The 15,497-nt window shown below is 35.0% G+C and overlaps 1 protein-coding gene across 3 annotated transcripts in view; it reads left to right on the top strand.

Annotated features, from left to right (window-relative positions):
• ArfGAP1 (ADP-ribosylation factor GTPase-activating protein 1) overlaps window positions 1-15,497 on the top strand; it is a 320,099-nt gene that overhangs the window by 158,225 nt on the left and 146,377 nt on the right. For all 3 annotated transcript variants that reach the window (XM_090409895.1, XM_090409893.1, XM_090409894.1), the window contains one exon: window positions 10,889-10,954. In XM_090409895.1, the coding sequence (XP_090266021.1) occupies window positions 10,889-10,954 (66 nt within the window). The remainder of the gene's footprint in view (window positions 1-10,888; window positions 10,955-15,497) is intronic.

Below are 15,497 nucleotides of genomic sequence, written 5' to 3'. Positions count from 1 at the left end.
GGCTCTGTGGTTCAACCACTACTATTTGGTTTACATATGAATGATATAGGAAATAACTTGAAGGGAAATTTTCAGTTGTTCACTGATGATGCAAAGTTTGGGTAGCTTATGGTTAATCGATATAATGTAGAAAGCTTGTAGGATGATTTAAATAGGCTGACTATGAGTAAAACATAGTGGACCAATTTAATGTGAAAAATTGTAAAGTTATGCTGTTGGAAGTTTTTCCACTTGGTTATACTATAAATTAAAGAAGGCGAGTGATGTGAAGTCATTAGCTTCTATATATGAGTTGCCCAGTCTTGAAAATACTTCAGGAGCAAACTTTGTTTGCTTACACTTGGATAAAGGATTGAACCAAGACCAGAGTTAAAGATCGGTACTATCAACATAAGAAACCTGAATGGCAAAGAAATGGAGCTAGCTGAGGAATTAGATAAGTACCAGATCGACATAATAGGGGTGACTGAAACAAAAAAGACCAAAACTAGTGAGATATTTCTGAGCAATAAATACAAAATGTTATATTCAGGCAATGACAATCAAGGAAAAGAAGGAGTAGCCATAGTATTCAACACAAAATACGAGGCTAATCTTCTTGAATGGCAGTCAGTCTCAAGTAGAGTAATGTGGGCAAATATGAGAATGGAGAAACTGGACAATGAGACTTGTTTGTGCCTATGGTCCCACAGAAGGCTCTACTAAAGTAGAAGTTGAGGAATTTTTTGAGGCTTTAGAGAAAGCAACTGACACAGTGAAAAATGAAAAGTTGATCCTTGTTGGGGATCTAAATAGCAGAGTAGGAAATGATTGTGAGACATACAAAAATATTTTGGGAAAATTTGAAGAAAAGAGCAAAGCTAATAATAATGGCAAATATCTGTTGGATTTCTGCTCAGGACATGGACTGGTTATTACTAACACCATGTTCCAACATAAAAATATGCAGAAATTCACATGGAGAGAAGAGGCAAGGAATAAGAAAAGTCTCATTGACTATGTTATTGTTGATAGTGATGTTTTCTCTCTGGTGCAGGACACCAGAGTGTACAGAGGATTTGAAATTGGAAGTGATCACTATTTAGTCTTGAGCAGGATAAAATTGAATTTCATATTGAAAAGAATAACATGTAAGAAAGTTTTAAAGCGAATAAAAGTTGAGCAGCTCTCAGATGTGAACTGTAGACTAAAATACACAAAGATTATTGAAGAAAAAATGAAAGAGTTTGAGAACAGGAATCAAACCTTGGATATTCAGTGGCAAACTCTGAAGAAAACATTGATTGATTCTGCCAGAGAGGCATGTGGTGAGGTTGTCTGTAAGGATAAAAAAAATCAGAACTCCCTGGTGGACACAGGAAGTTAAAGAGGCAGTGAAGGAAAAGAAGAAAGCATATCAAAAGTTCCTGTCAAATAATTCAGCTTGTGCTCTTAGAGAATATAGAGACAAATGCAAGAATGCTAAACACTGTGTAAAACTAGCTAAACGAAAGTCATGGGAGGACTTAGGTAAGAATATAGAAAATAAATATGAAGAAGGTGGCAAAATATCTGGAGGTTGTTGAAGAAGCTTAGGAATGGAGGAAAGAGTGCTGTAAAAGGAATTAGAGATGATAAAGGTGACATGAAAACGGGAGAAAAAGATATCCTTGAAGTATGGAGTAATTACTTTGAAAAACTGCTAAATGAAACAAGCAGTGAAGACAGCACAGTGGTAAAAAACACTGACCAGGCATGCAGTCAGGAATACATATCCATACTTGAGGTAGAAAAAGCCATCAAAGGCTTGAAATGTGGAAAGGCAGCAGGAGTAGATGATATTCGACCAGAAATGCTGAAGTATGGTGGTATAAAAGTCTTACAGTGGCTGCACTGCATAGTTCAGAAAGCCTGGACAGAGGGACGAATTCCCGATGATTGGAGTAGAGCTCTCATAGTACCCATATCCCATATATAAAAAGGGAAATAAAATTGCATATGAGAATTACAGAGGTATTTCCCTACTGAGTGTTCCTGGCAAGATCTATGCAAGTATACTTGAGAAACGGTTGAGAAGAATTGTAGAAGAAAAGCTTGGTGAAGAACAAGCTGGATTCATGCCAAATAGAGGTTGTCAGGATCAGATCTTCACTTTATGACAAATAGTCAAGAAAGCATGGGAATATAACAAAGATCTGTATTTAAGTTTTGTCGATTTGGAAAAGGCTTATGACAAGGTGCCAAGAGAGAAGCTATTCAATACGCTGCAGTTATATGGTGTCAACGGGGCATTATATCAAGCAATACTTGGTCTTTATTTGAGTTGTAAGTCAGCAATTAGAATTGAAGGAAGTACAGGAAGATGGTTTAATGTTAAATCTGGTGTGAGACAAGGATGAACATTATCCCCTCTGTTATTCATTATCTATATGGATCACATTATGAAGGAAAGTGGTATTAAACATGATATCAAAATTGGAGATGTTAATGTCAGCTCTTTGCTTTATGCGGATGATGTTATACTTCTAAATAAATCCGCTACAAGTCTGCAAGATTCTCTGACTAAATTGAATAGATATGGTATGAAGGTCAGCAATAAAAAGACAGACAAAGACAATGAAAATAGGCAGCATCATTGAAAATGTCAACTGTGTTGCGAATGGAGAACCTGTGCAACAAGTAAAACATTTCAGCTATTTAGGCACGATTTTTACTGAAGATGATAAATTAAATATAGAAATGGACAACAGAATCAGCAAAGCTGGTATGGTGGGAAGTCAATTGAATAAATTCATATGGAATAAGAGAGAAATTAGTCGGAACACTAAATTTGCTGTATACAAGACAGTGTTCAAACCAGTGTTAACTTATGGATCTGAGAGCTGGGTCAGAAGTAAAACACTTGACCAAAGACTAGAGACCACAGATATGAGAGTCCTGAGAAAGATTATAGGCGTGAACAGATTCCATCAATGGCAATATCATATTAAAAATGAGGATATTAGGAAAGAACTTGACATTGTCAGCATCCAGGAATGCATTAGCAGAGCTAATCTCAGGTGGTATGGTCACTTAAACAGAATGGGCGAGGAAAGATCAGCAAACAAATGTTTTCTGCCAGGTTGGCAGCAAAACGACCCAGAGGAAGACCAAGATATAGATGGATTGATACGGTACAAAATGCCTTAGACTATAGAAATATAAGATCTGATAATGTTGGAGTCTTGACAAGTAACAGACTGATTTGTAGGAAAATTGTAGATAGGAAATTAATAATGATGTAATTTTTTTCATGTAGTACTATCATATTCTGTACACCCCTTTGAGGGTACATGGCAGGAATTTGATGATGATGACCAAGAATATAGTTTCTTGGCATCTTTAATTTATATGTAAAGTTATGCATTTTAGGATACAAAGATTATAAGCTGTGTACTACATTGAGGGAAATGTACTCCACGAAATTGATGAAGCCAGGGATTTGAGGATAATAGTAGTAAATAGAGAGTTGAAGTTTAGAGGGCATATTGCTAAACTAGCCATTGTAGCTTATAGATTTACCTGGTTATTGAAGAACTCGCTAATTAGCAAAGATATCAGTTATGATCCCTTTTATAAAGACCCTATATTACCACATCTGGATTACTGTACTCATGTCTAGTCACCTGGGTTTCCTGTGGTGGAGAGGATCCAGAGAAGAGTGACTAAGATTGTGAGTGGTCTTTGGAATGCTTCCTAATTGAGGATTAGTTGATAGGCAAAGGAGGGAGGATATTATGATTGGTATTATTATGTGACACCTACAAGGAGTGCAAAGGCTCATCAAGGGAGGGCACCTACTCTACAGCTCTCCGCCTTCACCACTCAATCCACCAACTACAGCGAACCACAACTACCATCATATCTACATCAGTGCAATCTACTGCCCATCACCACCACTAGTGGTATTCTCACAGATAGCAAGGGCGTGAGGACTTGATTTTTTTCTTGGAAGTAGTGAATGGGTTGCTTGAGTCAGTTGTTCTTTTTCTGTTAATTGTTTCAAGGAGTGGTATGATAGATATTGTGTTCATAGTTTAGGTCCCTCATGATGAGTTTTAGTACTTCATGGAGGTTCCCATGCATTCATTCCCAGACAGACATTATTAATAATAATAATGTCTGTCTGTGTTCACTGGGCATCTACAGATGCCGTATGGTCACTCTGATGCTCAATGATGTTCCACACTAGGCCTCGCCATGTAGTCCTGTTGTTTGCCCTTCTGGCAGCCTCAACTCTCTGAATATCAGTCACTTCACACACGCCATCCATCCATCTCATTGATGGTCTACCCCTGCCTCTTTTTCCAAGAACTTTACCTTCTATTACTGTTCTGAGAAGTCCTCCTTCCATCCTTTCTATGTGTCCAAAATATTTTAACTTTCTTCTGTCAATATCCTTAAGGAGCGTTAAAGTTCTACTAATCTTTTCTAACACCCATTCATTTGTACGCCTTTCAGTGTATGATATTCTCAACAGCCTTCTGTAACACCACATCTCAAAAGCAGATATCTGTTTCTTATCTGACTTCTTTAGGTTACAAGTCTCACATCAATAAGTCACTGTTGGAAAAACAACTGCATCTAAAATCCTCAACTTTGTTCCCATGGAGATAGATCCATCCTTCCAGATTTTACACAGGTCTCTGACTGTTGTTTTAGCCATTCCTAACCTTTTTCTGACATCTTCTGAACAGCAATTCTTCACATTAATAATGGATCCCAGGTACTCAAACTTGCTGACTTCCTCAATTCTTTCTCCATTAAGATACATTTGTTTCTCAAGAGCTTCTCTGTTTGTTTTTCCTTTGAGAACCATGATCTTTGTCTTGCTAGAATTGAGTTGAAGTCCTCTGTTATTACTGATCTTCTTAACTTTGTTAAGAATTAGTCCTGTTCTTCCATGTCATTGCAAAGGAGTACTATATCATCAGCATACCTCATATTATTGATCAATCTACCTCCTATCGTAATTCCTGTCCTGAGCTCATCCAATGCTTCACGCATGATGTCCTCTGCATATATACTAAACAAGTGAGGAGAAAGTAAACATTCTTGTCTAATTCCTTTTCCAACTTGAAGCCAGTCAATCAATCCAACACCTGTTCTTACTGTGGCTTCTTGCTCCTTATACAAGTTGGCTATCAACCTGATAGTGTGTTGAGGAAAAGCCATTCTTTTCATTACTTCCCACAGTTTCACATGCTCAACACAGTCAAAAGCTTTAGAGTAGTCTAAGAAACACATTACCAGAGGGAGTCTGAATTCTTTATATTTTTCTATGATCTGTCTAAGGCAAAGGATCTGATCTCTGGTGCCCCTACCTTTCCTAAAACCTGCTTGTTCCTCGGGCATCTCTGCCTCAACTTTGGCCTCAATCCTATTTAACATGATCTTTAATAAAACTTTGCTTGCATAAGATATCAAACTAATAGTTCTATAATTCTTGCATGCCTTCATATCACCTTTTTGTGTAGTGGTATGAAAACTGATTTCTTCCAGTCTCGAGGCCATGATCCTGTCTCCCATATCCTTGCAATCAATCTATGAAACACTCTTATCCCTCCATCCCCTGTGGCCTTAATTAACTCTGCTGGGATTTCATCTGCACCTGGGGCCTTATTGCTGTTGAGCTGCTTAACTGCTCTTCTCTTTCAACTTTATGCCTAAGTGGAGGAGGTTCTAAATCAAAATTTTCTTGGTGGGAGGACTCCACATTTTCTTTATCCACTCTACTGTACAGTTCCTCACAGTATTCTTTCCATCTGTTTTTGATTTCCAACTGTTCTGTTAGTAATGATCCATTCCTGTCGTTGATGACATTCAGTTTAGGCTTGAACTTGTGCTTTAAGTCACGAACTAAATAAAACATCCTTCTATAATTATGCCTTCTCATCTGGAACTCTATTTCTTCACATTTATTAGTATAGAACTTTTCCTTATGCTGCTTGATGGCTCTTCTGATTTCTCTATGTAATCTCTTGTATTCTTCGGTCCCTATGTCTCTTTGTTTTTCCATCCACCTTCTTTTGATTAGTTCCCATTTTGATAATAATAACTGAAATTTTCACATTATTTTGGGTAGCTTATGTAGCTTGTCCCTGCATCTCCCAATAGAGGTAGATGATCTCTACCTCTATTGGGAGGTAGCAATACATGTTTTGCTACCTCCCAAGTCAAGACCACATGGTCACTTTTCCCAGTTAGCTGCCTTAGTTATGGCAGGTCTTCTGATCATCTAATCAGATCCATTGCTCTCCTACCTTAAGTCTTCTCCATCACATGCTGCTTCAAATAATTATCTCTCAGTAAGTGTATAAATCCCATTTCTTTCCTGCAATAAGTTCTTTGCTATTTCTACTTTGTCTCTCTCTGAAGTTAAATTCCCTGATTATAATCACTGGACTTGCACTCACTGTACTAATCCACCGATGAATGTCTTTTGCACCATCCTTGACACTCATGGCCTGTAGTGGCAAATAATTTTATATTTTGTCCTATTGGCTACAATCTCACACCACTTTGCCTCAAAAGTCATCTGCCGAATTGACTGCCTACTCTTTTGGCTGCAATTCATCTGTTATCATCAGCAAAATCCCCTACCCCCATCCTGTCTACTCTATCCTCCTTGATTAATGCGAAGTAATATAATACAATATATATAGTATGAGAAATGGAAAAATATAAAAACATTTAATTTGGCTGTTTGTTCTACCTTATAAAATTATGAAGGGATGATCGAACAGAATCTCCTTTCTTCTATTCACAAATGTCCCGATAAGAAATTAAACCATCATCTATTTCTCTTTGGACTTTTAAGAAATACAAGGCCTTAGGATCCATCTTCTCCTATTGCTTTATCCATCTTTATAATTTTAATTTTCATCTGTATATCAATTTTGGAGTTTTATGTTACTAAAAATTATTAAAGTATTACACAACATGTCCATTTTTAATAGTAAATGAAATAGGATTAAGAACTGCTTGCTCGCACACACATGCCTCATGTGGGCTGTTTGCCTCAGAAAACTGCTGTTAGATGGCATGTGAATTACTTCGGTGCACTCAATAAAATTTTTATAACTCAATTTTTTTTTTCCATAGACCTTTCAGAATTATATCTGTAAGTCTGTATCTATGTGAATTGAATCTGACTTTAATAGCGTGTGATATGTTAACATGACTTAGGTCAGTAATCAGCATGAAACATTTAATATTACTATTCTTTATTAACTAATAACCTAAATACTTATTCTTTGGATGATGTATATATATATACTTAGGATAATGAGATTTACCGAAATTACCCATTATATTAATTTTTGTATTTGAGTTTTCATTGGTTTTTGTATAAATTCAATTTTTTACTATTCAGTTTAATATGGTTTGCAATTAAGCTACACGATTTTTAAAAAAAAAAGTGTAAAAAATTATTTTAAAAAAAATGTAAATAAAAAAATTCTTTTCACCTAAAAAGCATATTAAAAGTCCATATTTTAAAAAGTTATGACAATGATTAGTTTTGATATTACTTCACTGTTCACCAGTGTACTATTAACTGAGACCTTGAGTTTGTTAGTTTTATTTCCCTTCTATACGGTTGTGGAGAGATTATAAAGAAACATGATCAGCATGCCTATGAGTATGGGATAAGAATTTGAACAGGAGAGATGGTGGTGGTGGTGCATGGGAGGTGGTCAAGGGGTGTTTGAAGAAAGCAGCATCTGAATGTATATCTAGAATTAGAGTCAGAAGAATAAATCAGGTAGGAGTTTAGTTTAAGCAGGAGTTGCTCAGAAAGAAACGGTTGTGGAGAGATTATAAAGAAACATGATCAACATGCTCTGAGCAGTATAAGGCTCAGGCAAGAAGAGTGACTGTCATGGTAAGGAAGGCCAAAGTTAATTATAAGAGAAAGCTAGCTGATGAGGCAAAAAGAAACCCTAAAGTGGCAAGTAAAAGGAGGAATGACTATTGAAGGATGACTTTAAAAAGTGCTGATGGTGGGGAGGTAACAAAACCAAATAGTTGAATTATTGAGTGAGCATTTTGCAGGAGTGTGCCATTTAGGTGGTGACATTGAATGATAAGAGAATGGAGGTTGAGGAAATAGAGGTGCTTAAAATATTGCAGAACCTTAATGTGAACAAGGCCATGGGATTTAGATGGCATATTAGCAAATGTATTTCGAGAATATGCAAGGGAATTATTAGCTCCTCTGACCAAGCTGTTTAATTTAAGTTTCAATAGTGGGAAGATGCCAGTGGAGTGGAAAGAGAGCAAAATTGTCCCATTGCATAAAGAAGGCTCCAGGACAGAAGTAGTAAATTATAGGCCAATTCACATCTCAGGAGTGATGGTTAAGATATCGAAGAAATTGGTGAACTACAGAATTCAGGACTGGGTGGATAGGAATGTGATCTCTTTAAGGTACAAGATGGTTTTATTAAAGGAGGTCTTGCCTTAGTAATTTACTTACTTTTTTATAATCAAGTAACAATGGAGTTAGATAAGGGAAATGGCTATTCAGTGACATTGCTAAACTTTGCAAAAGCATTTGACAAGATTCCACATAGAACTCTATTGCATAAATTGAAGCAAATGGGAATGGATGTGAATTTGGTGATTTGATTTGAGGGTTGCTGATGACAGATATGACAGAATGGTTTATGGAGGAGTTGAGTCTAGGAGAATGCAAGTGACCAGTGGTGTACCACTGGGCTCAGTACTTAGTCAGAAATATTCAGTTGTTTGCTGACGATACTAAACTGAGAAGAACAGTGGTAAATGAAGGTGATGCACAAATACTGCAGGAAGACTTAAACAGACTTGCAGTATGGGCCAAGGTAAATGGCTGCAATTTAATGTCACCAAGCACAAGGTGATGCGCTTTGGGAAGAGATCAGAAAACTGATGAGGCCAGGGACTTAGGCATGATTGCGAAGAGAGAGTTGAGATTTAGAGCTCATATTGTGAAGGTAACCAAAACAGGACATTAGATTGTGTGGGTGTTGAAGAACACACTGACAAGCAGGTATAGAGAGGTTATTGTTCCCCTATATAAGGCTTCAATAGGGTCACACCTGGACTACTGTACACAGATCAATCTGGAATTTCAGATTCTTGGTGATGAAGAAGTTGCAGATAGGATCCAGAGTCAAGTAATGAAGATTGTGGCAGGTCTATGGAATGCTCTTTATGAGAATAGATTAAAGGACTGTAGGCTTTAAAAATTAGTTGACAAACTCAAACAAGTTGACATGATAGAAGCATTTAAGTTATTAAAGGGGTTTTATAGGATTCAGACTGAAGACTTTTTACACTACCTGACAAGAAGGGAGAGATCAAAGGGTCACCAGTGGAAGTTGTGTAAGAGTGTGGCTAGCAAAGATGTTAGTTCTAGGTTTTATGCTTGGAGGGTGGTGAATGTGTTGCCAGAGGTGGTGGTGGTGGTGGGTGCTTCATCAGTGGATGACTTTAAGAAGTATGATAGGTATTGTGTGAAGAAATGGAACTCCTACGATGAGACTTCTGATTCCATGGAGTGCCTCTACAATAATAATAATAATATTTGAATTATTCAGATTGCAGTTCATGCTGGTTATTTTACATGGAAAGAGAAGATATACAAACTGCTAAATTAAACAGCCATGAGCTCCCCCTGTTAGCCAATTTCTACATAGAACACTTTGAGAACCAAGCTATCAATACAGCCACTCTCAATCTAGTGGTTTGGCTGCACTATGTTGGTGATGTGTTTACTATTTGGCCACATGGTGCAGATACATTACATTCATGTTTAGGGTATTTAAATAGCCACCACTCTAAAATCCATTTCACAGTGGAACAGAGATCTAATGATTGTCTGCCCTTCCTAGATACATTAGTCACATGCCTTCCTAATGGTTCATTATCCTTTTCTCATAGAAAATCTTACACATACTGGAAGATATTTGTGCAGACAATCACACCATCATCTAGCTCAGTAATATGGTATCCTAAAAATACTAACTTACAGAACCAGAGCTATCTGTCCTGCTGATAATGCTCTTACCACTGAACTCACTCACTTGGGCCACACTTTTTTTAGCCAGTGGCTATAATACCCAAAAAATAGAAAAATACTAAATGTCTCCCTCAAATCCCTTTTGTCATCTAATACACTAGACCAGAGCAAAACTGTTACCATTCCATGCATTCAGGGCACATCAGAAAAGATAGTGAGAGTGCTAAGGACAATCTTTATTCTTGATCACATCCAGGAGTATATGAAGTGTCCTGTACATGTGACCTGACTTACTATGGGCAGACAGGAAGAACCATTGACATCCACCTCAGAGAACATAATAAAAAAATGCATTTAGCACCATCATTATGGCAAATCAGAGCTAGAAACCATACCTTGGATACCCCTTCACACTGGATCAAATGAAAAAAAAAAAAAAAAAAAAAGTGCTACACACAAGTCAGAGAGCCGGTTTTTGGAATCAGCATCTACTCTAAAACATTCACCAAACCTTAACATGTATGGTTGTATCATTTACCAAAAATCTTGGCAGTAGTCATTTTAAGATTAAATTAATACTTAACTTTCTCCTTATCCAACAATAGTGGTGCCAATTAGGACTTTTAGTTCCTTGTGTTGTCCATTACAATTTTTAAATTGGCCCCACTGTTAATTAATTGTTGCTGTTTTTGTACTTACTAACTGCTCTTTGTGCTCTGAAGATGCTGGGTATAATACTAGATAGATATATATATCTGCAAATAAATAAATTTTAATTATTTTCTTATTATTCTTGTGTTGTGAATTAAAACTGTTAAATAAATGAAACATAAGTTTTTAATTTTCACCTTTAACATATTTCAGGCTGTCAAGTTAGGAAGTCTTGCATCACAGAAAGTGGTAGAAATAACAGAAACAGTTAATGAAAAGGTGAGTTTAATTTGTTGTTAATCTTCAGTGTTCAGTTACATTCTGAAACTTAGTTGTGAATAAGTGAAGTTGTCTTCTTCCTATTTGAAATTTCTTTTACCATGAATGTTATTTACTGTAGTGTGCAAACTTTCTTTGTTTACACTTGGATAAAGGATGGAACCAAAAATATAATTTCTTGGCTTCTTTAATTTATAGTATAACTAAGTGGAAAAACTTGCAACACTTATGAGCTGCTGCACAAAAAAAAAAAAAAAAAAAAAAAAAAAAAAAAAAAAAAAAAACTGCATATATGTTAGATATATTATGTCAAGTTTTTCTCAACTCTGAAGTTTAGTGTTTATGGGGAAAAAAAGAAAAAGAACTGTTTCTAGTATATTTTTATAATTTTTAGTGAGTGTGCATATTGACCTTGATGATGTTGACAGATATATTTGCAGTATATTCATTTTCTTAAGAAAAATAAAATATCTCACTGTTATTGATAACAAGCTTAACCTTCCTACTAGTCAATGCAAATGTGTAATGCTTGCACATTCACCAAAGTATGGATGTGACACCATATGATAGAGAGTTGAACTAACATGGATAAGAAGTGTCAGAATCAATTACAGTGGTATCTCGCTAATCTGAACCTCTTTAGTCCAAACGCTCCAGTAATCCGAAGTGTGGTTTGAAAGAAAAAAAAATTTATTTATTACATATTATTATTTTGTGTACTATTATTTTTATTTAATAATTATTATTTTAATTATTATTCTACGGTTACTGGAGGTGGCCTATTTTGATTTATTGTGTATTCACGTTTGCTTTTTTATACTGTACAGTGCATGCTGTATTGTCGGCATGAGTCACAAATATACACAAAAAGAGGAAATTCAAAACGTGCATAATTTGGTTAAAAATATAGATCCAGATGTTGAAATTTCACAAACAGATGTTACGGAATGGATTACAGGTAGAACCGAAAGTGAATTCGAAATCAAATCAGATGCTGAAATTATAAATATGACATTACAGAATGAATTAGAAGACGATGATGGACTCGAAGAAATAAAAGTAAAACATGAAGAGGCAGCTGACAGTTTTAATGTGTATAGAATGGGCTAAGTAGAATGATATGCAATTCCACAAAATTTTATTGCTAATGCAGCTCTGAGAAGAAGCATTCGAAAAAAGTTTAGCTTCCAAGAAGCAAAAGAAAATCAGTGACCTTTTTACAAAGAAATAAAAAAAAATGTTGTGTTATTTTATGAAACTTTTTTTTGTGTTGTGTACATGAAAGTGATATTTTTTATGCAAATTAAGTTACGTACTGAAGTATGCAATTTTATTAAATCAGAATCCTCAACAATACAGATACATACAAACTAAATTTTTTATTAAAATAAACTTGTGTACTTATTATTTTTTTGTTTTATATTACAGTAGAATAGCTTTTTTCTATCAGTTAATTTATTTATTTACAGAATTAAATTGATGTACCATTAGAATCTGATTATTTTTTGTCGTAAACGCTAGTTATTGTTGTCTCTTGGGGAAAAATTCCCTAATCCGAACAAGCGCGATTTTTATTAGTTCGGATTAGCGAGATATCACTGTATAATGAGGCATGATAATGCCCTCACATTCAGGAGAATTTTTAATCAGATTAACTTACATTTATAAATGTGTCTTAGAGCAAGTGCTAACGAAACCATGAAATATATTTCCTTACAGCATACAGGGTAATTTTAAAAAATTATACTAAATGGACTAAATGTTTATACACAATATATATTTATATATTTAGGCCTTTTATCATATAATTATAGTTTATTATTTAATGGAAGAGAAACATATATCATTAAGAAACTTCCATACTGTAATACATGATTTTTTTTTTTAATTAATGGAGAATAAAAACATCAGTGGATAATCATTCGCTGCACATAAATGTTGTGCTGGCCTAGAAAGGTTATCAGGATCTCTTTGTTCTTAATTTTGTGTAACTGCATTTAGATGACAGTGCAATTTTTGTTCTTGAACTTTATTCTAGATAATTACTTTCATGAGACAGTTTTTTTTTTTATTAATTAATTACATATGGATGGCCATGTTTTATAGACTTGACTTTGTTTCTAAATTTAAGTTTGTTTTTTTTTTATTCATAATAATAGTTAGAAATCACTTTGCAGAATGCCTATGGCTTCTGCATATGGTTTTTCTTTATAGAAAACAGAATATAAATATTTGCATATATTATAACATCTATAATAATTTTATAATGTTATCTGCAGTTTCCCCTCCCTCCACTTCCTAGAATCAGCCATTATAAATTAAAATATACTTGTGAAACAAATTGTTATGGATCCTGTTTAACAAGCAATGTCATAATGTGATTCTTGTAATTATTTTTGAGGGATAATTACTTAAGGCAGCATGTGATGGAGGGGACTAGGGGTGGGAAAGTATTGGACCTGGTCATAGGATCAGAAGAGCTATCCATAATCCAACATTCACTCCAATTAGTGAAAGTGACCATGCAGACTTGGGAGATTGTAAAACATGAGGAATATCCTATCAAGAAGGGGTATTTGTAGACCTACAACGCAGGTGATTATGACATGCTTAGGCAAAAGCTTAAATCTCTACCATGGCATAAAACACTCTAGAGTAAGGAGTTAGTAGTGCATGGGAGACAGCTAAGAATCTTATAGAGTAGTAATGAGTAACTTTGTTCTTCAGTAGGCCACAATTGAAAACTGAATATTCCATACAGGATACACTGAACACAGTATTAAATACTTTAATGTATTAATCAAAAAAAAAATTAATTTACAGGATGGAATTTGTTATTTTTAACATAGATTTACAATGAAGTTTTTTTTTTAATTTGATTTACTTTTTATTAGTAATACTTTCAATATTTACACGAGTATATGTACATAATTTTTTTAATCAAAAGAAATTAAATAGCTGCTGAAATTTAATTAATGAGATATTTAACTCTGTTTCTCATCAACAAGCTTTTCAATATTGGGAGGTATGTTTGAAATTGTGACTCTAATACAATTTTTAGTCGTTCATCATAATGGCGATTTTGATGATCATTTTTTACAGTTTTCATTTTCGAAAAGAGTTGTTCACACAGATAAGTATTACCAAATAAACTAGTTTTATGCCTGGAATGGGTAGTTAGCAATGGAAATTTATCAGTTGGAAAGTAACTCATATAAAAGTCAATAAGACTAACATTTTGAAACTTATTTCCTAGTTCAGTGTTGCTTTGCAAATCAATTATTTCCATTTGAAATTTTTCGGGAAACCTTTCAACATTTATATTAAAGGGCAACGAGAAAATATCAAAATTAGTTTCATTTTCGTGAAAGTTTTTGAACCGTGAACTGAATTCTTCTTGTGGTCTCTGTATTTCCTCTGCATATTTTTTCTTTTCTCAAAATTGGAAAATGACCATATTATTATATTCCAGTTGTCGATTCCAAATTTTTAGTTTATTTTCAAAGGCTTTTATTTTATTGAACATTTCGTTAATAGGCTTGTTCTGCTCTTGAAGATTTACATGTAATTCATTCAAATGTTGAGTAATGTCAATGCAAAATGCAGAGTCGCACATCCAGTCCTTGTCGTTAAATTCTGGAAACAAATTGTCTTTCATCTCCAAGAATAACTGAATTTCACTCTTCAAATCGTACACATGCTTAAGCATTGTGCTGCAACTTAACCGTAGAACCTCCATGTTAAAAACGATATCGCCATATTCGCTTTCCATGTCTCAAAAATTCCTTAAATTCACAATGATTCAGTCCTCGAGATCTAATAAAATTTATAATTTTATTAGATTCTCAAGTTTAGAAATGCCATCACCATACCCTACATCCGTGGCACATCGGAAAAAAATAGCGAAGATTTTAAAAAAGTACAACCTACACACAGCATTTAAGCCCCACTGCAAACTTGCTATCCTTATCCATTCTACAAAAGATCAGCTCCCTCCTCTCTCAGTGCCTGGAGTTTATAAAGTACCCTGTTCCTGTAAGCTGGCGTACTTTGGACAGATAGGTAGATCAGCAACTATTCACCTGGAGGAACACAAGTCATACATTTGCAACCACGACTATAGTCAGTCAGGCCTGGCTGACCATGACTTGGATACAACCCACAGGATTTCATGGAAAAAAAACCACCATGCTCCACCACAGCAAATTCAAAAGAGAAAGACTATTTTTAGAATCAGCAGCAGCTTTTAGAAATCAACCAAATCTTAATAAATGCGGTTGCATTAAGCTTCCTAAGATTTGGGAACCACATCATCAGAGATCCCACCTTACATTCTAGGCCACCTACAACTGCCCTTAGAGGGCGCTCTACCTAGATAGGACTTTAGAGGCACCCACGTTGTTGGGCTTAGTATTGTGGTATTTTTCTGTTTATGTTACATTAGTTTTTTTGTAATCCCTGAAGATGTCTGAGTGACTGAGACTAAATATAGGAAGTATTAAATTCTGTTTTAATCTTTTCTGAGTGCTGTATGCAATCCATT

This window comes from Typopeltis vanoorti, chromosome 20 (genome assembly GCF_054136105.1).
Source record: "Typopeltis vanoorti isolate ZY-2024b chromosome 20, IOZ_Tvanoo_1.0, whole genome shotgun sequence".
Taxonomy (NCBI): Eukaryota; Metazoa; Arthropoda; class Arachnida; order Uropygi; family Thelyphonidae; genus Typopeltis; species Typopeltis vanoorti.
Note: the sequence above shows the minus strand (reverse complement) of the source record. Positions and strands in the feature narration are given on the sequence as shown.